Consider the following 23,886-nt stretch of genomic DNA (forward strand, 5'->3'; position numbering starts at 1 on the left):
GCCCAGATCCACTGTTGACCGGGAGAGATGCTGCAAAACAAGGACAGTCCGGTCAGCATGTAGGGCACCTGCTTCATACGATGCCTCCAATTAGGCCTGGAACTAGCAATTACTTAAGCACTCAACTTAGTTTATATTATTTTTGCCCATTAGTTGACAAGATAAACAATGATTTAAATTGTACATTTTGCTCTAATAATGCAGCTGACTCTGAAAGCACCCTGTATAGTGCTGTATAGATCCAATAATGATGATAATGATCAACATACAATTATGATTATTCTATTAGTCAACTTGTCACAACTGTTTTGATTAATTGTTGCAGCCATTTGTTATATTGCACAAGAACTGTTGCATTATTTCTAATGGACTATGCTATGGCAACTACAGACAGTTTGTGTGTGTATATTAGGGCTGGGTATTGCCTAGTACCTCACCATACAATACGTATCCCGATACAGGGACCACGATATGATACGAATCCTGATACAGCGAACTTGATTCATGATATCCCTTAAAACTGGTGTAAAAAGCTTACTAAAATTAGGTTTTGATTAAGTAGAATAACAAAATGCATTCGAATTTCATGTTCACACTGTCCTCAATATCAGAATACAACAGTCACATTTTCAGCTCCTCAGCAGTCTGTAGGTTCATAAGTGTAACTCTGCTATTTCTAATGACTTAATGTTGTTTTTATCTCTGTATCGATACACGTATTGCCAAGTAGTCCATCGCGATATATCACAATATCAATATATTGAGCATAACCCGAGTGTGTGTGTATATATAAATAAAATCACAAAAGCAATTTTCAGTTCCCCATATAATTATTTTCAGTTTCAATAGAGGCCTACCTCCATGGATACATCCTACTGGACTTGGCCTTGTAAAAAAATATTGTCCATCATCCAGATCTTGTCACAAAGAATAATGATGTTTGAGCTGATCCTTGAACATCAGACTGAGTTTGATTAGAAGCAAACCATGCCTAAGCCTAGTAGTGGCTCCCTCTCACTTAACCCCGACATTTATGGCATTTGAGAGACACAGGGGGGCAAAGGGAGACAGAGGGGACATTGAGGGGGCAGCCATGATGAGGACTGAGGATAGGGTGGAGGGATGGGAGGAGATGCCAATGGGTGTAGTCATCTTCCCAAAATGATCATATCAGTAATAAGACAACTTGGGTGCTTTAGTTCTGGGGTAAATGTTTATAGCTTAATTTAATTTCTCAATGTCTACACTATGCAGCAGAAGGATCCTTCAAAGCAAATGGTAAAGCTGATTTGCATCTGCATGAAACAACAGAGATCTGCATTTTAACATTCTAAAACCTGAACTACTTAGTGAAGGCAATTAAACTGAATCAAACGTCTACCTCATTCTCCGTGACTGCTGCTGCCACTAGCGTCATTGAAAAGGCTAAGCATCTTCAGGATTTAGATACATTAATGCATTCTAAAAGGCCTTTTAGTGCTAATATGTGCACAGTGCCAGTGCAAGCTGTTAAAATGCATACTTAAACCCCAGCCCTAATGGGACAAGACAGTGAAGAGGGATGATAGGGATGGTTCTGGAGCAGTAACAGCTGGAAACAGAACATTTACAGGACAAAAGTATCCATAAGAATCAGACCTAGTTCTGTCACTGTGTTCTTGAGCAAGACACTTAACCCAAATGGCCTAATATGAAACTAGTGAGTGTGAATGGCTGTGGTGGTCGGAGGGGCTGATGGTGCAGATTGGCAGTCTTGCTTCCATCAGTCTGCCCCAGGGCGGCTGTGGCTATTATGGTAGCTTACCACCACAAAGTATGGGGTGAAAGAATAATAAAGCTTATTATTATCATTCATTATTGTTGTCACTGTTGTTAGTATATGCACGTTGTATCTTTTTCTTGTCACGTCACTCAGCCCTTTCATAATCCACATCTGATGTGCACACGCCTCAATACAGCACTGTCTATGTTTAATTTCCTGTCTGAGAGATATCAGGTGTGTGGCTAATGCTTGAAAAGCTGCCTAATGTAATATTAACTGTGTAGAACCGGTGCAGAGCTCTCTACATGGCCTTCAAATGTTGCCTGTCTGTGTTTTGTGGCTGATGAAGCGATAGCATGTATACTAATTTGTTCTGTTATCACCATCACGCTGACCTTCTCTCCCCCGTGTTGGGCCCCGTGGTGCATCTCTCGGAGCCTTTACACCGTGTTTTGGTGAGGAACAAACAGAGGAGCTGTCCTTGTTGAGATGAGTCAGTGCAGCTGGGGTGCAGGTCATTTACCCACGGCCCACTCACACGGGACAGATGGCCCGGCCTCTTGCTGCCTGCTGAGTGCTAACTGCATCGGACAGATTCAGACTCGTGAGGTAAGCTAATGTTTACACCAAACTTTTATCATCGAGAGCCGCATATTGAAACGTGGACAAAGGGGAGGCCACAGGTCAATACTGTGAATTATTCAAAAAATGAAGTCCCTGAACCTTGGTATGCCAGACTGAAGGCAGAGGATTTTAAACTTGCATTAAGAAGTACTTCACCCGAAAATCTGTCAATTCCGCAGAGATTCTGAGGGCCGAATTATGGACTTCGTGAGGCTATAATCCCAGAGCTGCCCATGTGAAGAGGTTTGGCCTCTCTGACAGGAGCGTTGCCCTTCTGCACGTCAAACACCATGACATTTAACATAATGACACAGCTGAGGTGACATTTCAAACTCCAACGTGCACCCTGAAGCATGCGCCTGCAAACGCATGACACAGCAAAGTGACACAAGTCCAGTAAAGAGAACGCGCAATGTTGTCGACCTCAAATGGTCAAGTATCTGGACCCCGGGACGGAGCAGAACAAAGGCCGGCCTGAGAGCGGCGAGTGGGGAGAGCGTCAGAGGTTTTGGCGCTCATGGACGTGGTGACGAGCTGCGCACAGGGAGAAAGAGAAGACTCACAAAAGCTCCTCTATGTCGACTGCCGCAACTTGTATAAATCGGGCTTTGTTACAGAGACATGACTTGGATTCTTGCTAAACAGCTATTTTTACATCGTCGGGCACCCAAGAGGGCCGTTAACGTACAAGCCAAAGTGCATGGCCTTTGCCGGACTGTGCCAACGTCATCAGAGCGTCACCTACTCAGGGGACGGGGGACTTCCATAGAGGTCTTGCACTGCATCCAGCTGGTCCAAAGAAAGTCATGCATTTCTTAATGTGGGAATATTGGTCAACTGCTAACTCTGACTATTAAATTAGCACTGCGTAAAAACACTTAAACAATAAAAGTTAAATTCAGCACAGACCCAGTCACACAATGCTTGCAAACATATCCAATATTAAATAATGAGTAGTTATGAATAAAAGCAGCCACACGTTAACTCATATTGCTACATAAGTTGGAGTAGGAGTCTACCTTTAGTACAGAGGATGCTTCCCCAGTGTCTCCGACAGTGCACCTGACTCAAAAGGAGGTTTGTTGTTGTTTTTGTCTTCTGGCTTTATCATGTGCCGCAGAGTGTGAGGGTCTGCAGTTTGTGACCTCTCCCTCCTAGGACTTCCTGTTCCATGTAATCAGGTTGGACCAGACCTTCTCAACGGCCACTTCTCATTAAGAGTGGGCGGGTCTATGGACTTATTATTTAGATAGCATGTTAAGGGAGCGAGTGTGCGTGTGCACAACCGCTTGAACAGTTTCCTTTTCAAAACAAAGCGGTCTCAGATCCGACACAGGGGCCAATCAGGGACAAGGGGGGTGTAATAGGCCGTGGGCTTTCATGATTAAACATATGATCTTAATGTAATGGCAATACATGTAATACATGTAAAGAATGTTAGTTCAGTATTTTGGAATCTCTCATCATTTCCACTTTATTGAACATTGATGACAGAATGTCTGACTTGTTTTAGACATTACATGACTATAATGTGAGTAACTAAACCATGAGTCAGGATTTAGCAAATATGTCCACTTGAAAATTCCAATCCAGGTGACAAGGACGCTGACGATAATTAATATATTGTCTTATTGTTCAATTATAATAGCTGGGAAAATATTTTTTAAGGCTCAACATTTATTTTGTGGATATTTTTGTTGCATTTGTTGGGTTGTTTGTTAGTTTTTAGACTTGAGTCGCAAAGTCAAGATACTAGTACTAGTACTTCTGTTTATTTATCGCAGTTTTAAATATATTGTATATTTAGAATAGTTTACTGGGATTATCCTGATTCAGGGTTATTGAGTCTGTGGCATAAAGTAGTATCAATATTATCATCTATCATTATATTTTTCTGTCTCAAAAGGTTTTACTGTAACAGGCCGATATGCAATAAGGGATGTCAAGATTATTAGTTTAAGTCACAATAAAGTTGGTCCAAAAAAGTACCGCTAAATGTATAATGTTTTTGTATGTACCTGTTTAATAGGCACGGCAAGTTTATTTGTAGAGCACATTTCATACACAAGGCAATTCAAAGTGATTCACACAACAGGAATACAAAATACATTAAAATCACAAATGAATTACAGAAATCACAAAACAGTTACTATCACTATAATTGAATTAGCAAAACCTTTACAAAACTGAAACGTTTAAACCCTGCTGTCACACACCAATCACTCTAGTCCGTATAAGATCCCATCATATGAGAAGTACATCATAGTAAAGACAGCACACTGGTGCTCTAACTCATGTCTCGTCTTACCACTCACGTTGATCATTCTAATGGACTCATTGTATTGACGCTGTCCTATAGAAAAAACGCAGCATTAAGTATTCAAAGTAGTCATCCCCGCTGCTTAAAGGTTCATTTGCAGCCCATAAATAAAGGAAGCTTGTGTCAAATCTCTGGGCCCATGCCTCTCCTGAGCTCACTATCCAAGCCTGTCCCAGCTTCCTTTCAAGTTTTTATGATGCCGTTTCCCAACTGCGCTCTCATTAAAAGGAGGTCAGAGATGCCACAGCATGGACAGCTTCCTCTAGAGCGAGCTTCACAACAAACCCGGGTAGAAAACACTGCTGGTTAGGGCTACAAAGATATCAGCTCGCAAGTAAACAAAAGGATGTGTCAACAGGAGGTACAAGTACTGTAAGTGGTGATCTTTGTTGTAAATTGTTTGGCAAGTGGTTAACTATGTCAAGGAGCCAAAGTTAACAACTACAGTTAACCATTTAAACAAGGCTTTAGTTTGCTATTTAATTATGATCTAAATTTTGAAGATATTAAATCGCAATATGTAACCACTTAATAAAAGAAACAAGTCTGCTGACTTCCAGTTGAAAATTGCAGTGCAGATTTTGGCCTGCCCTTTTACACTGCAGCTGTTTTACAGCTGGTTTGGAGAGGCCAGTGAGCAGGCCGTTACAGTAGACTAATCTACAGGAGACAAATGTATGAATAAGTATCTCCAAGTCTGGTTTAGACACTATACTTTTTATTTTGGCAACGTTTTAAATGGTAAAAAGTTGTTGATGTTATTGATGTGACGTGGCGTTTGAAGTTCAATTCTGAGTCCATTATTGCCTGCAGATTTCTAACTTAATTTGGAGGTTTTAGAGCGAGACTTTGGAGGTGACCATTTTGTTTCTGTGGGCCAAATACAGTCATTTCAATCAGAGTTCAGATGGAGGAAGTTGTTGTGCATCCACACACTGATCTGTTGGATGCAGTGACAGAGTGAATCCATTGGTCCATATTCACCTGCCGACAGTGAAACATAGATCTGAGTGTCGTCTGCAGAAATATGATGCTTCTGCATTTTCGCAGTGCATTAACTGACCCAACGGCAGCATGAACAGAAGGGGTCCAGGATCGACCCTTGAGGTGGGTCAGGGGCATGTGGTCTGAGACACAGTTGCAAATTTCAACAAAGTACTTCCTGTCTTTCAGATGGGACCTTAACCAATTTAGGGCAGTGCCAATGATGGCCACCTAGTCCTCTAGTCTCTGTACGAGGATCCCATTGATCCTTTGACAAGAGCCGTTTCAGTGGTGTGATGAGGTCTTAAACCTGACTGGAAAACATCTAATGAGTTGTTTGGTAAGAACATTTTTGCGACATTTGCCCCAAAATGGCAGATTAGAGATGGGTCGGACCCGCTCTTCTTTAGGAGAGGCTTTATGACCGCAGTTTTCAAAGACATTGCGAATGTTCCAGATTAAAATTTCCCCATGTGTGGACAATAAAGGATTATCTTATCTTATGTTGACTATGTGAGTGCTAACAAACTGTTCAGCACAGACTTTAGAAATCTGGTGGGTAACACATCGAGGCAGCATGTAGATGAACTAAGACCGGTGATGATCTCCTGGACAGTTTTTTTCAGTTAGAGGTGCAAAGTGAGTGAGCTCCAAGTGTCTAGGTGGTTTTAGGGTTATAACTTGTGTTGTGGAATTCATAGCATTTTTAATGCCCTGAACCTTGTCATTAAAGGATAATGCAAAGTCATTACACTTGGATGTGGAAATTTGTTCTAACGTGACACCCACAGACCGCCTGGCACTGGGTAAAAGTGTAATGTTTCTGCAGCAGCAGGAGACACCGCTGTGTCCTCCGTAAACATGCTGCGCACTACAGGAGTTTAAAGACTAAAAAGTTTTCAGACCACCCAGGGAATTGGTTGATGCTCATGAACATTAGATTAGATTACATTTTACACAAATCAATTTACTTTATAGCATATTTTAGCCAACTTTTCCCTCGTTCTCCACTTAAATGAAAGGAGTTCCCGCTCGATTGGAAGTGCCAATACAACGGAAGTGTTGATCTGTGGCAAAAAGATGAAAAAGTGGGCAGGGAGGAATAAAGTCACTACAGAAACGCCATTGGACAACATTCAATATAAATTTGTACAATTTAAAATTGTAAAATTCTGCATGTCAATTCATTTTTCTTTTTTTTTTAAACTTACAAATATTTTTGTACTACTTTACTTTACATTGGGCAGATAAAAATGAATGATCAATAATTAATTGTTTTTCATTACACATGAGAGGGGAGATATAATAAACTTATATAACATTTCTCCTTAGTATATAGAACACAAGACTCTACACTAGATTATTAGTTGGTTTCTTCAATAATTTTCCTATAAATATAGTATAAACACAAAAAAAATATAATAATAGTGGAAGAACAGGTGGGCTTCAAAGTACAAAATACAACAAAAAATATATTCTTGATATTTTTAGACTGCAGTTAGATTATAGTACAACAAAAAGAGCTGAGGCCACCCAAGCACAGACTGATCCCTACAGGTCGCTCTCATAAACACCCACAAAGGTCATCCTCTTTATTTCTCCAGGCTTAGAGGGAAAACAAAAAACATCTTTGTTGAAACGTCACTCCACACGCCACGCCATCCCACATGGGTCAGTAGTACAACAGAAAGCAACATTTATATAAAATATAGATATACTACAACTGAAAACTCATTGGATAATTATTAGCAAAAGAAGTCTTGATCTTAATGAGTTTTCTTATCTGGTTAAATAAACATTAATAATAATAATTATTATTATTATACATTGCTGACAGTTCCAAATTTGAAAAACTTAAAGCCAAGAAAAACAAGTAGTGATTGAGCTTTGTTTTATTTTAACCGCGCCCCAAAAATCTCTAAAAACCCGTATGTTTTCAGTATAACTACAAACATGTGCCAGTTGACATTTGAGTAATTGTATTTTTTACAGCTTCTCTTAAATTAGTTTTCATTGAGAATAAACTTACTGTCATAAAAAGGATACTTTGTTGATACTTTAATTGATCACATAACAGCATATTTGTTAGAAGAAGAAAAAAGATTCTTCCAGTGCATGTGTGCTTATAAATAAATAATTAAATGTTTTGTAAAGCACTTAACAATACAGTCAAAAACACTTTACAATGAGCAAAGAAATAAATGCCTTACAAACGGTGAAAAACCTAGAGCTGTTTAGATCCTATCTGGAGTTTTACACCAGAATACTGCAAGTCACTGATAAAGTTATTTACCGTAAGTATTGATCTGAAACAAATTTGGTTAAAAAATATTTTTAATGGAAATATAACCAACACTGATGTTTTTTATTCGTGAGCGGAACACATGCACGTATCCATCCGCACAGCTCCAAAAACAGACCATTTACCGCTCACCACTGTAAACTCTAAAAACACACAAGCGCCAAACTATTAGTTCTTCCAATCTCCTTGCTTAAACATTGGTGCTTATTTGATGCTGACAGTGTGCGCCACAAAAAGCAAATTTACAACTATGTACACAGCGTTATCACGTTTCCCTAAACTGCACAAAAACATCAAACGCACTCACCTGACATCAAGAGGTCCCGGGATAATTTCCCCGACTGTGTGATGCCTTGCTGTGAACAGTTCGCATGACCTATCATTGACCTAAAACACGCAAACACAATAGGCTAACCTTACTTACTGCTAACGAAAGTTGGAGAGTTCTGTCACTGACTCTGTGCTATGGTCAACCAACTGCTCCGCTCAGTTTCCCAGCACTGATGGATGGAGGAAATGCAGAGGACAAATCACGTGTTCATTATACACCATACATTAGATATTCCTTTATTGTCCCACATGGGGAAATTTCATTGGGGAAATACATAATTGATTTAATGTTTGCCTTTTGTAATTTGAGTCAACCTATATATGTGGACTAGACAAATACACACATTTCGCTTTACATATTGACTCAAAGATCTAATGAAATACAACTCATTACTCTACCTTTTCAGTGCAGCTCAACTGACGTCACTTAAAATAGAGTTTAAGAAACGGATTCTCTTCGCGTCACAACTTGGTGCCGGCCACAGATGCCACACGCGACCCCAAGGCCGAACGGGTCCCGCCTCGTGCCAGGAGCCGAGCAATTGTTTCATGTAGCTGGACATATGCTACGGGGCAACACTTGCGCATTCCTACCTAGCCCGAAATAAACCGGGGAACCGACATCTGTTGCGCAATGTAAAGACAGGAGCGAAGTTATATGTCAACTTCTGTAAACACCGAACGCGACCGCTACCCGGAGCCGTGTCGTACGCTCCTAGAGATCAATGCGGACCTCTTATTGTCCGTCTGACTTTGCTAAGTACATGCCGTAGGAGCTAAACAACTGGATGCCTCGTCTTCACCTATGCTATCTCCTCCGTGCGGCTAAAAACATCCAACCTTTGCAATGCTTTCACGTTGCAGCTGCGAAATTCTCACCCGGCGATGCACCAAACAGTCTCCAGTCTCAACACTCAAACGCTGATCAATTCTTGTCAAACGTCCTCTTTCTACAGCCAAAAGCATTTTCTTCATCCAAGACAAACAATCATTTATCCGAGCTGTGATTGATAGCCGAGATGTACAAGAGTCATGAAAATCCAAGAAACCAGAAAAAACTTTGAGCGTTTCAGCGTCGCATCCCGAGTTCTTTACCTTAAATTCAGAGGCAGAAGTGTTTTTGGCCGGGCAACTAAAGTCCAAAAGCCGGCACAAGACAACTGTGTCGCAGCAGCTGCCTTTTAGTGCACCGACTCTTTTGAACGAGGCGGAGACAGGAACCCGGGCTGAACTGATGATTCCGTATCATTCATCCGAGCGTCCAGAGGCAGAGCGAGGGAATTCCCAAACGCACGGACAGTGGGAGAATGAATGGAGGTCAATTGTATTTAAGAGGGAAAGATGACGAAATACTAGCGGGGCTTCTATGGATGCCAGTGTTTTAAGTAAAGGGGCCGTGTGGAGGCTACATTTTCTCCAGGGGTAAAGCATTAACTGCGAGGAGGCTTAAAGATTAACAGGGCACATTGTGAATGACTGAGGGAGCACACAATCAAGCGCCCAGACTAGTTAGCTCGGGCTACGGCTTTTGAACTAGACATTTTAGCAAGCCAACTACCTCTTTTCTGTGTTTCCAGGAAATCGGGGCTTAGTAAAACAAGAGAAAAGAGGAGAGAAAAACACGCACAAGGCAAAATAACATCCTTTAGTGGAAGTTTCCACTTTGTTAGCACTTTTTATCTTCCTGGTCATCTGGTCCCAACACACACTACCATGGGCAAAAAGATTTCCTGTTTTGCCTCGGTTTGTCACTAGAGTTGTGCGTTTGAGGTCTGTTCAGAGCTAACTTTAGATCAACCGAATGCATACATCAGAATTCAAAACGTGCGTGTGCTTACCAAGACCCCACAGTGCAACGACGCATTCACACACAAGTGCAGAGAGAGGATGACAGAAGCATGTCTAACCGCAGTTTATGATTTGCCCGTGGTTGACCGCATAACTTAGAATGTTTGATCTACTCGTGGAAGTACTACATTTGTATTTGCTGATTAGTTGATTATGTCTGGAGAATGACTCATGACGTGGCAGGCAAACGGTGTGAACAGAACAGCTTTACAAAGTTATTGCAAGATGTCACTTTGATTTAATATTCAAACAATCTGGGTGTGTTCACGTACATCTCAAAAAGTAAATTCTTCTGCATGACAGTTATGAGTTTTGGATCCTGACTAAAATTATTCACCAACCAAAGACTAAAAGTATCTATGAGTATATAAATACAACAGTAATCTGGTATGATTTCAGATAATATCAAATTATAATCAAATATGCATCTGTTGTCGACACAAAAGCCATGAGTGGTGTAAAACTACAGAGAGCCTCTGAGCACATGGTGGCCATTTCTTGAGAAAGTTACACTCTAAAACAAAATACATCATATTACCGTATTGAGGGCTGGGCGAATTATTTAAAAATTGTTCCCCTCAACATTGATCAATCACCATTTCCAACTTAAATTTGATATTGCCCGATTAAAAAGAAAAAGGCTTTAAATATCAACAACACAGACATTTAATCATAGCCATTTACCACAAAACGATAGCTAATCGATTACAAAGACATTTACTGACGATTAAAATTAGATTCATTGCGCAGACCTAAATAAATAAGAATAAAAAGCTTATTCATATATAATAAGCGAGGCTCAATGGTTGTATGACTGCTAAGCCAAAACAAAACAAATGTGAATAAGAGCACTAAGACTAACCTTTCACAATCCACCCTTTCCAGTTGGTCAATCCTCCAAAACATCAACACTTTTCCAACACTCAAAACAAGCGCACGCGACTAGTAACTAAAGCGTTTTACCTGGTTGCCAACAGTCCATGCTAACGACGGGGAGAAGCCGTCCCGAGCTAACCGCGGCGGCGCTGACCGGCCGCTGTTGTGGAGCGAGTCTGGCCACTTTCCTTCCTACCCGGCGGACTTCCCTCCCCTACGCTGGTTTTCGTCAAGTCTGCAACACCCTACTCCAATAACCCTTGACCCGCAGGAAGTAGACACAATGGACTCAAAATAACACACCACCTCCCATGGCAACAACTGCCCACCCTCCACGCCCCCACAACAACGCTAAAGCGCAGCCCAGCGCCGACGGACCGCGGAGCCAAATATACCGGCCGCGTGCCACTGGGAGGGTGGCCCACAGGCGTCGCTCCGGTAACGAGTTTGGACCACAGCGCGGGCCATATTGACGCGTTTAAACTAATTAGACAGTTACTGCGGTTTGATTGAAGGACGGAATAGTCGATTTTGTTTAATTCTGATCTGATGACATGTGAAAATCGAAGGTGTGAAAAGCCTTACGTGTTACTGCAAATCATGTACGATCCCGCATTACCGATCAAGACTTCCGCAAAAAAAATGGTGTAAATAATGTTGAATTGATGAAAATGCCACCAACATGTCAAGCTAAAAGGAGCAGAACACATTTTTTCTCCCCATGTTGTAAAGTAAAGTAAAGTAAAGTAAAGTAAACTAAACTAGCTATTTGAGGGAAAAAAACAATGTGCACTATCTGCATCTAATTATCAAAGCGTTTTACTCTCCGCTAACCAGGAAGTACGCCGTTAGCATGCTAATTGTTGTTAGCTTTACCGTGCACGGCAAAACTCGCTGTGGTCTCTGAAAGTTGTGAAAAGCATTTATAAACTGGATATTTGGGACGTGAACGATACCGTTGGAAACACGTTCATTTAATTCAAAAACAAACAAACAAATAAATCAGGTACAGCATAAATTCAAACACAATCAATGCCCATTACTTTTGTAGTGCCACGTAGCCACAAGTTTGCATAAAAGTGCAGCTAGTGTGGTATACAGCTATGTGCTTTGTTTACCTATGCAAATTAGCCATGTGCTCCAGCAGTTATCACAGTGAGCTGCTTTCGTACTGGTGTTTTGGCATACATTTCAACAACCGATTGACCAATGTCACCGACGACAACAACGTAACAAAAATGTCGTCTCCGCTGCCCAAATGAAATGCTTTGACGTTTCATGGTTCACCGCGCTAAAATCCAATGTTCTTTTAGACCGTTAAACCAAAGCAGCATATTTGTTTCTGATTGAGACAAGTGCAGTTTTGCAGTTCTGGGTGTGAAGGAGGGTTTTCACGCCGCAGCAGCAGGTTGTGGGTTGAGCAACAGACTCGAGCCCGATCCAAACTGCTTTCAGAGCGGGGGACCACAGCCTGACGAGATGGGACGCGTTCCTTTCGCAATCTGCACCACGTCTTGCTGCCAACGAGCCGTAAAGTCGAGCGCGATATTTGGTCCGTATGATGCTCAAAAGTCCATTCCGAGCGCTCAAAGTCTGATGGTTAAAATTTTTAGATAGTAGCTAGCCTTGTTTAATACTACGTTGGCGCTGTCGGAGTGCGTCTCTAACCCGATCTGTAACCTCGCAGCGGGTAGCTGCGGTCTAATCGAATCAACCCAATGAAAATTATTTAAAATTGCATTTAGCGGACAGTGAAAGGTTGCTTTAGTCATAATCTAATTAGCTGCTCTCTCTGGCACGACAAAATGGGAAATGGCCTGTGATGCGGCGAGATAAGGAAATGGACTCTGCTCCACACTTTGGCGGTACAAAAAGGCCCGACAGGATTCCAGAGATAGAAGAGGTCAAATACACACAAGAAACACGTGTATTTGACCTCGTTGGCATATATATGTTATCTAAAACTAATAAGCTGGATATTCTCCCTCATTTTGTCCTGGTTTTAACTCAAATAATACTGAAAAGCTGCAGTTTTAGTCCCAGATGTCATAACAAGGAGGTTCTGTTCTGCTAATGTTGTTTATTAACCCAAATGTGCAGTGTTTACTTATGCGGCACATGGTAGTGACATTGTTGTATTTGCTTAAGCAGATGGGGAAAGGCGGGCGTTTTCGTTTGCTCACTAATCGTCCCGCAAGGTTCCCCTGACCAGCATGCTAGCCTAAGATCTGGAAAGGTTTCCCTCGGCAACTCCACCGCAGAAGTATCAAAACTCTGATGCTAATCCATACTACAACTAGAGTGGAAACTAGATACTCTTTGAGCAAGAATCAATGCAAAACTAATCACATCGACAGGACAAACTCTGACATTTCCTGATCAGTTTTAGAACGATCTTGAGCTTTATCCGAAGTCGTATACCACAAGGTAACAAAGAATTTACCCTCATTTAGTTCTTGAAAATTGCTGTCTATTGTCATCATCATCAGCATGTCCATCTTTGTGGTATCGAAAAACTGTATCCAGTATCAAGACTAGTATCGAAATCAAAATGTTGGTGCTGTGGCAACAGCAGCAGCAGCAGCAGTCGGCCAGTGGCACTAGTTGAAGGAAAGGTCAAAATGCAGAGGACAACAAAATTCAAAAATGACAAACATCTTTCTAGGTTGCAAAAAACAGTTACATTTAAAAACATTGTGTATATCGCTTTATTCAGATGTATAAAACAAAGAATGTATCAAAAGTGTTTAAGACAGACACAGCAGAAACACCTGGTGAATGTGGACAGGTCTTCAGGTACCGTTACGCTTGCCCGTGTCATCTCGGACAGGGCCTGGTTAGTTAGTTACCGTATTTTCCGGACTAAAAGTCGTACCTTTTTACATAGTTTGGCTGGGGTGCGACTTATACTCCAGAGTGACTTATGTGATATTATTCATTATTTTCACATTGGCAACCGCATTTGACGTGTTGATTATTTTCACGCTGACAACCACAAGAGGGCGCTCTAGGCTCTAAGCGACGCAGAAAAAGAATCAGCACTTCCTCTACCTCTGGAGTTTGTAGAGTTGTTTAGAAGTGACACAGAGGAAGAAGAATTCAATGGATTAAGTGATTTGGGGTAAAACTGATGCTTTGGTAAACTTGTTAGCATATTCTTTATGCTATAGTTATCTGAATAACCGTTAATGTTACGTTAACATACCAGACACTTACCACAGTTCGTTGTCTGTGCGTTATGTAGCTGAAGGTGCTACGTTAGCATACGTACACCTATTCACCATGTTCTTTAATCTGTTATTAATTTTTCATTTCAAGATGAAATGTCTGTTCTTGGTCCTGGATTTGATCAAATAATTGTCCCCAAAAAATGCGACTTCCATGTTTTTTCTTCTCCATTATGCATTTTTGGCTGGTGCGACTTATACTAGGGAACGATTTATACATCGCCAAGTAAAGCGCCTTGACGGTGGAAAAGCGCTATATAAACACACTGTAATAATAATTGTAATAATCTGTGACATTTTGCCCTACAAAGATTACCAGAGTGCAAAGTGCTGACTCCCGCACTTCCCTCGTTCGGTGTCCTGTTCTTCAAGCTGAGGCGTTGAGCTTGCCCTGGCTTGTTGCTCGGCCGCGCTCGCAGACCCCGCCCCCCCTGCCGCCAGTCCCCTGAAACCGGGCCACGCCTCCGCCACCACTTCGAGCTTGTGGCATTCACATGATACCGCCTGCCTCACTTTCAGCTGAGAGGGAATGCAGGCGCACACCTCCGAGAGCGGGAGAGCACACGCGCTTTATGCAACTCCCAGCCCGGGCAGCCCTCTGTGATTCACGCTTAGGCAAGAATGTATGGAATCCTGGCCTCTGCGTTAGTTTTTTAGGCCACCAATACTGGCAACAGTGCTAAATACTTTCAGACAAAACTATTACGCAAAGAAAGAATGTTAGTGTTGCTGTGTGGAAAGCTTCTGTCACATGTTACACGCCTCACTGTGCATTTTAGGGATCTGCGGCTGCAGATAAATGGTCGCTTTTGCAACAGGTTGAGTTCATGCTCTAGTATTTGATGTCAAAATCGTAGCTGGTGGGTGGGGACTAAGTAACTCTGCGGTAGATTTACTGTTTTTGAAAGAAATATCCAACATAGAAGTCCACAAATGTTGAACCTTGTTATTAGTTTGGGATTGGCTCCACAAACACGTCATATTCATCGTGTGGCTTGAAGTTCTTAAAACTGACAACAGTCAGAGGCTATAGTGAAAACATTAGTTCACTTTTATTTATTTACACTGACAAGACGCTGGACTCATGTCAGTTAAACAGCCAATTCCGTCAAAACATTCGGACCCGTCTCCAGCTCAGTTTTAGGGATGCTGCAATGCCACGTGAAGGGAACCTATATGACCATAATAGCATCGTCCTGCAGACATAATATGAAAGAAAATGCAGGAAGATTGCCTTAATTGGGTAGAAAACTATTGGGCAGTGAATCAAATTCAGGATTATTTTATTAGGTCAAATAAATAAATGCTGCTTGCATATAGCTTTAGTTCACGTGTTAGCGAAACAAAAGGTAGTTTGGGTCAGCAGAGTCGGGTAGTTTCAGTGTCTTTCTTGGATATCATCACTTTAATTCTCTACAGTGCTGCGAATGCACTCACATTGGTTTGTGGTGGCAAGGGCAAATTTTAGGTCATCAATCAATAGCTTTTACCCCGCTGAGCAAGAAGGGTGTCGAGCATGCAGCATGGAGAAAGTGAGCTTCTGCATCAATCAATGTGGACAGTGCTCACAGCCACTTTTTTGGAAATCGATAAAACTACATTGTCTGTGGAAAAAGCATGAAAAGGGCAGTTTTAGTTAAGCCTTGTGATGTCATTCAAAGTATGTAATTTACATTTTGGTATATTTTATGTGGGATATTTTGGGGAGTAGCCGACTTCCTTACTATTGTTTAGCAGCGCAGCTTTTAGCAACATGGCATTGACAAATAAACTTAATTATTAACGTTGCCACCAGTCTGTCAATGAGGCAGCAGTGGCTCTGGTGAAAAAGCTTGTTTCAGCCTGTGCGTTTTGTCCATTAAGCTTGGTATGAATCTATGAATCCATGAAATGTAATAATACTTCATAGCATACCTCTGTATTTTCTGTTTGTTTGATCCTATCTCATTAAAAGTATTTGAACGTACCTGAAGATAGCGTGAGGAAGTAATAAACAACAGTAAATATCGTAGTTCATCTGTTTAGGTACAAAAGCTCACTTTCATTTCAGCATTATACAGGAAAAACGTGAGGTTGTACGTTATAGGACGTCAAGTCGTGGAAATTAGTGGCATTAGAATACAGTCAACAGCTTATTCTCAGCCTAACAGATTCCCACAACAACAATGAACACGTCTCTTATTTAGCCAATGGGAACGATGAGTCTAAAAGCTTCCCAGAGCCCTGTACTTAATTGCCCTCGTTCATACAGTGGCTCTTTCAATCTGCACGCTCTGAGGACGGCTTGTGAGTGCACACGGCGGCCTCCTTTTCATGAGAACTCGAGATAAAGAAACCGCCTCATCTGACTCCATAATGTAGCATCCAAAAGTCTATCTGACTCCCACAATAGCCTCCTTGCTGTTTGGTCTTGGGAAATGTAAACGGCACATTTTTCAAAAGATAAGTGTGTTCCGACCTTGACGCGACACTATCCTCCGCATTTTCCGCGTTTGATCACCTGCCAATGCCGTGCATCGGGGCGCGTCGCCGCAACTGCCCAGACCGATCTGGAGCCTGGGAGTCACATGCACTTGTCAGTGCTGCGTCGTTTGAATACAACACATTCCTTTGGCGTGGCAGACCTTTGTCCACGTGATTGCCCTGTTTCTTAACCGCTGAACGCCAATACAGTGGTGCCGGGGCAAGTACAGATATTTTACACCACTACAATCGGACAGTGGCATTTAACTAGTGCTCGATGCCAGTCCCTCCATTAAAAATATTTACTTATTGCATAGCCATATTTTTCCCTCCAGAGGCTCTGATTTCTAACATAGTAGAATGTAGTCAGTTGATAATAAGTAACTCAAACTGTGTTGCACCAATTATGATCTTAATTCTGCCCATTTGTTCAGTTCATGACCACATGTCCAAATAGAAATCTTTCAGACTTCAGATTTAAAATCAGCATGTAAGAGGCAGAAAAACATGTTACTGTCAATGTGTATCAATCCATCCAAATGTTTTGTGAAATAAATGAAACAAGTCTTTACCTCCCTGTTGTTGGATCCTATCCAAATACCGTAAATTCATAGAGAGAAAATAATCCATGATTCAGAGTAGAAAAGTACACAAGTTCTTTCGGCTAAAAGAGTCAACAGAGAACAGTAGGTTCTCCAGTCTTCAGTTTGAGCAGGGGTCTCCTCTCTCCTGAGTCTCTCCCTCTGTGTGCTTGTGCGTGTGGTGTGCAAGTTTAACCCCGTCCTCTGGCTGGAGGCCAGGCCAAAGATATCAGGCGGCACCATAGTAACTAATGCAATCAGGGGAGTGCCCACAACAGGACCAGCCATCTTTCATGGTCAACTTCTGTCTGTGGATTTACTGAAAGTGAGTCGGGGAGATGTGTAAGCCCAGGGTTTCCCCAGTTCAAGGGAAGCCATTTGAAATATCCAAAACAAATATGGTCAGTAGGTTTTCATTGCAAATGTTTGAATTGAAATATCATGGCAATATAATACTCAAATGTATGAACATGCTAGCAAGACTGATAGAACGGAATAACGACAATCATTCAGTCTAAAAGGGGAATATTTTGATTTGACCAGTTCTAGAAAACAGATCAAAACAATCCCAATCATCAACAATCCCAACAGCTCTAACTGTCACAGGCGGTTATACTACTTTAAGCCCATTTCAGAAACTTTGGTCTCAAGTAGCGTAATTTGATGAACTTGGAGCAACAAACCATTCATCAAAGCAAGAGACGCTTTCTGATACAATATTGACTCGGACCGTCACATGATACGATGTGGTTTAGACGGTCGCTCGGGCCGACTGCACTGTCCGTGTACTGGTCACCGTCTGACTCGCAGTAACCTGGCAAATTACACAGGTCAGTAGCAACATTTCGCGTACAGCCTCCAGCCTGGACTCAACCTGGACTCAACCCCGACCCCCCCCCCCCCAACCCATCCCCGCCTCTCTCCCCCCCCACAAACAGCCCGACACAAACCCATACTGTCCCACACATATCAGGGCACACAGCGAGGCGAGGGGGAGGGGGGGGGATAGAACTGGCATGACAGAAGTGGGCTATATTAGGGCATGCAGACACAGTGGCTGGGGTCACATCACGCATGGCAACATGACTGAAGGGCCAGCTGCAGCGGGCGGCCCGACAGGTGACCCTTTGGGAGTTAGGCACGCACAGACGCAGGACATTTAAAAAAAACTTTGCTCAAATTGCCGTTTGATCAGAATGCCGTTCAATTTGATGGGAAGATGGCACGATTAGAAGTATGGGTTTGCTTCTGTATTCTCTCAATATACAAAACTACACAAGAAAATCCTTTAGACTTTATCCTTTAGACTTTATCCTTTAGACTTTATCCTTTAGACTTTATCCTTTAGACTTTATCCTTTAGACTTTATCCTTTAGACTTTATCCTTTAGACTTTATCCTTTAGACTTTATTCTTTAGACTTTATTCTTTAGACTTTATTCTTTAGACTTTATTCTTTAGACTTTATTCTTTAGACTTTATTCTTTAGACTTTATTCTTTAGACTTTATCCTTTAGACTTTATCCTTTAGACTTTATCCTTTAGACTTTATCCTTTAGACTTTATTCTTTAGACTTTATTCTTTAGACTTTATTCTTTAGACTTTATTCTTTAGACTTTATTCTTTAGACTTTATTCTTTAGACTTTATTCTTTAGACTTTATTCTTTAGACTTTATTCTTTAGACTTTATTCTTTAGACTTCATTCTTTAGACTTCATTCTTTAGACTTCATTCTTTAGACTTCATTCTTTAGACTTCATTCTTTAGACTTTAGACTATCTGTAATGCACTTTTGTTCATGACGTCTCGAGGAGGATATGAGTTTCAAACAAATCAGACAATGTTGAGTTTTTCACACAATGGGTAGGGGGCGCCGAAGATTAAGAGTTTCATGTTTTTTCTTTTTACTCTAAGTGGCACTGTTGCGACGGGTGTTCTTGCAAGCTCAATTTTATTCAATTTCGGGCTGAGCTGATTGTGTCTATGTGTGACTTTTCATCAATGTTCAGGGGGTCAAAAATGCCCGAGCTGTGGAAGAAAACCATGAATAAGAAGAAGAAGAAACCAGGGGCAAACAATGACTCCTCGCATTCCATGACTCGAGACAATAATTAAAAGAAAATAATAATAATAAAAATTAGCAAATAAACAATAACGGTAATCAAAGTAATAATATTAACAGCAGAAATATGCACAAATAAAAGGGGACATATTATGCTAAATAAACTTTAATGAGCTTTTACAACAGTGTTTCCACATCATCTTCTGTTTATTCAGCCTTGTATTTTGATTTATTCTTGCATATTTGAGCAATCCAGTATTGTCCAGCGACTGAGGCTCAAGTACACAGAAAAGTACCACATCCCCGTCCACTACTCTGTAGAGACTATTTGAACACTTAAAAAGTCTCGGAGTGATGCATGTTGGGTTAAAAACGTCACGTGGCCACTTTTCAGAAATAAAAACGCATCCATGACAATCTGCTGCTTGTTACGGAGATATGTCACTATGTGGAGGCGGGGCTTATCAGATTGGCAGTTTTTAACAGGAAGTCAATGATCCTGATTCTATTACTGAGCCCATTTTACAATTATTATCTAAAAATGTTATAGTTTGATATTAAGAACTTGACAAAAGATTAACCTGTTACCATCCACCTATTTCACCCTGTGCACAATGGTTGGACATACCCAAATGGCATTGCTTATTAAAAGAGGATCTTACAGCCCACATGCAAGTGTGATGCATCATTAGAAAGCTTAGGCCTTCTAGTTTCTGCAGATGTGCACATGAACACTGTCAGGGCTTCAGAACTTACACTACAGAAGCCCAAACATAAACAAAACATCCTTTTTTAGTCTCGCCTGAATATTGTCAATTTGTAATGGTCCTGAGCATGACATACTTCATTGTGTGCTTATGCTGTTCACTGCACATGCTGTTTATCTTGTTAACAACAACTGTGTAAAGTTTCAGATCTCTGGGAACAGGCATTTTGGTGCTGTTGACCTTTTTGTATCAAAACGTATATACGGAACAAGTGATCCAAATATGTGTCAACTGTGCCAAACTGTTTTATTACAATTTTAGCTCCTCTATGATCATAAAACATACATTTTGATGTTTTGTAGGCCATTAATACCTATTATAACTGCTAAAAACAATGTATGTGAAAATGTGTAAATATGAGTTTACCCATGAATTTCCCATATAAAAAGGTGAAAATAAAATAAAAATTATAATATTTTTATTTTATTCTTGTATTGGTATAATAATACCGTGGATGGTCTCATTCTGTAGGCAACAGTCTGAAGAAAAGATCGATGCCAAATACCATCTTATAAGTCAAACAGGTAATTTGTTATGTTATTAATCCTGAATATCGTCAGAGAAGAAAACTTTGTCTACTTGACAATATCTCGAAATCAGTGAAGGAGCAGCTATGTAACAGGGATATTAAACTATTGGCTATTGGCATGAGGCTATATTATCTGCCCCGGGAGTTCTCACATGTGATTTTGATCGCAGTCTATGTGGGCCCCGTCTGCCAATGCTGAAGATGCTTGTGAAGCACTGCTCTCCTGCACTTGTAGGCTGCAAACACAGCATCCACAGGCTCTCTTCCTCATCTCTGGTGACTTTAACCACGCTTCTACCTCTTCTGTTCTACCAACATACACCCAGTATGTTACCTGCCCCACCAGAGAGAATAGAACATTGGACTTGTTTTTTGCCAACACCAAGGAGGCTTATTCTTCTTCCCCCCTCCCTCCCCTGGGCAGCTCGGACCACAACCTTGTACATCTGAGGCCTGTGTATGAACCCATCGTGCGCAGGCAGCCTGTGGTGTCCCGTGAGGTGAGGGTGTGGTCTGCTGAGAGCGAGGAGGCTCTGAGGGACTGCTTCAGCACCACTGTCTGGACTGAGCTTTATGACCCACATGGGGAGGACATCAACACCATCACAGAGTGCATCACGGACTACATCAACTTCTGTTTTGAGAACATTGTTCCCTCCCGGACGGTGCGGTGTTTTCCAAACAACAAGCCATGGATTAACCGTGAACTGAAGGCTCTGCTGAAGGAGAAGAAGAGAACCTTCAGGTCAGGGAACAAGGAGGAGCTGAGGACTGTGCAGAAGGAGCTGAGGAGGAAGATCAGGCAGGCTGAGGCCGGCTACAAGAGGAGGAGCAGCTGCAGCAGAAGAACATTCAGGGAGTGTGGAGGAGCTTAAAAACCATCTCGGGCTTCAAAATCCCCCCTGCCCAGACAGAGGGGGATCTACAGTGGGTGAATGATTTAAATGCTCACTTCTTGAGGTTTGATCGGTCACCCGCCCCTCCCCCTGCACAGCTGCATGCTCCCTCTTCCACAGCTGGACAATGCCCTGCATCTGTTCCTCTTCGCTTATCTGCCCCGGACCATCAGCTCCCCACTTCGCCTGGACTCACCCATCCCCCCAGCACACGGTCCCCCTGCCAACCACTGACTGTCACAGCAGCACAGGTGAGGAGTGAGCTGAAGAGGATTAAAGTGAGGAAGGCAGCAGGACCTGATGGCATCAGCCCCAGGCTCCTTAAGTCCTGCGCAGATGAACTGTGTGGAGTTATGGAGCATGTCTTCAACATGAGCCTGAAGCTGAGGGTGGTACCACAGGTCTGGAAGACCTCCTGTCTGGTACCTGTGCCTAAGACACTGCGCCCCAAAGACCTCAACAGCTTCAGGCCAGTGGCTCTCACGTCCCACCTGATGAAGACACTGGAGCGGCTAGTCCTGGACCACCTCCGCTCCACCGTGAGCTCAGCCATGGACCCGCTGCAGTTTGCATATCGGTCTGGCGTCGGAGTGGAGGACGCCGTCATCTCCCTGCTGCACCGCTCTCTCTCTCACCTGGAAAAGCCTGGCAGCTCTGTGAGGATTCTGTTCTTCGATCTTTCCAGCGCCTTCAACACCATCCAGCCGCTGCTCCTGAGGGACAAGCTGGAAACGGCTGATGTGGAGTATGACCTGGCAGAGTGGATCCTGGACTACCTCACAGACCGACCCCAGTTTGTGAGAGCCCGGGACTGTGTGCCTGACACTCGGACCTGCAGTGTGGGGGCGCCCCAGGGCACTGTCCTCGCGCCCTTTCTCTTCACCCTCTACACTGCAGACTTCAGACATGACACGGACAGCTGTGTCCTGCAGAAGTTCTCTGACGACTCTGCCATCATCGGACTCATCACGGACGACGATGACGCGGAGTACAGAGGACTGGCGCAGGACTTTGTGGACTGGTGTCAGCGGAACCACCTCCTCATCAACGCGGGGAAGACCAAGGAGATGGTGGTGGATTTCCGCAGACGCCACCCCACTGCCCCCTCACCAGTGAACATCCAGGGACGGGACATTGAGAGAGTGGACTCATACAAGTACCTGGGTGTTCATCTGAACCACAAACTGGACTGGACTCATAACACAGACGCACTGTACAGGAAGAGCCAGAGTCGGCTCTACCTCCTGAGGAGACTCAGGTCTTTTGGAGTGACAGGGCCACTCCTGAAGACCTTCTACGACTCTGTGGTGGCATCGGCCCTCCTGTATGGTGTGGCCTGCTGGAGCAGCAGCATCACAGAGAGGGAGAGGAAGAGGCTGGACAGAGTCATCAAGAAGTCCAGCTCCGTCAGGAGGGTCCTGGCTAGATTCACATCTATGCTGGACCATGAGTGTCACCCCCTGCAGGACACTCTCTCCGCTCTGGAGAGCAGCTTCAGTGAGAGACTGATCCACCCTCGCTGTGTGAAGGAAAGGTTCCGTAGGTCTTTCCTTCCTGCTGCTGTCAGACTTTATAACAAAAACTGTTAGTACTGAACACTCGCAATACTGACCTAACCTAATACTGATGTGCAATTTTGTCATATGTGCAATTACTGTGAAATTCATGTGCAATCTATGTGCTGTCGTGACACATATTCATGTGCAATTACTGTCGGGATCACATGCAATGGTATTTATTTATTTATTTATTTGTCTATGGGAGTTTTTATTTATTTATTTATAGGAGATCTTCTACTGAAAGTGTTTTTCAGACTTTCTATAAGTGATCTGTTCTTCTGTATCTACCTCTGTATCTACCTGCGTTGCACCAATGAAATTTCCCCATGTGGGACAATAAAGGAATATCTTATCTTATCTTATCTTGATATTGTTGTTCAATGATTCCTTACGGACAGACTGAGTACAAGGATGTACAGAATTAAAGCCGTTTCGTCCATCATAAACAGCAAACAGGACATGCGTTTGTAAAAGTTGAGACTTTCTCACAAACTATTGGCAATTGCTTCTTGGGGCATATTATTCAATGTAAATCAATGACATATTCGTTTTGTTGAGGAAATAAGCCTTACAATTATGTATAGCTTGCTGGTATTGACCACGGAAATAAAAGTGATGATATAAGAGAATATGGAAGATATGGAAAATGCGCGCCGGCGCGCAGGTGGATGGTAACAGGTTAAATTAATACATCTCTTTTAAACAATAGTGCAGTTCAATATCATCTAATAGACAACTAATACCGTACTAACAGT

General features: G+C 42.3%; 1 protein-coding gene across 12 annotated transcripts in view; it reads right to left on the reverse strand.

The window, feature by feature from the left end:
- Positions 1-23,886, reverse strand: part of gab1 (GRB2-associated binding protein 1) — a 77,464-nt gene that overhangs the window by 34,962 nt on the left and 18,616 nt on the right. Inside the window, exon 1 of one of the 12 annotated variants that reach the window (XM_072462299.1) lies at positions 3,406-3,425. The exons of 10 other annotated variants lie outside the window; for them this stretch is intronic. Coding sequence is in view for 1 of the 2 variants with exons in the window: in XM_072462290.1 (XP_072318391.1) it covers positions 858-863 (6 nt within the window). In the remaining variant the exon portion in view is untranslated. Of the gene's footprint in view, positions 1-857; positions 958-3,405; positions 3,426-23,886 lie in introns of those variants that run through there. One more of the 12 variants, XM_072462290.1, reaches the window with a different exon arrangement.

The sequence above is a fragment of the Eucyclogobius newberryi genome, unplaced genomic scaffold, assembly GCF_026437365.1.
Source record: "Eucyclogobius newberryi isolate DKJ021-1_F unplaced genomic scaffold, fEucNew1.0.hap1 SCAF_4, whole genome shotgun sequence".
Classification (NCBI taxonomy): Eukaryota; Metazoa; Chordata; class Actinopteri; order Gobiiformes; family Gobiidae; genus Eucyclogobius; species Eucyclogobius newberryi.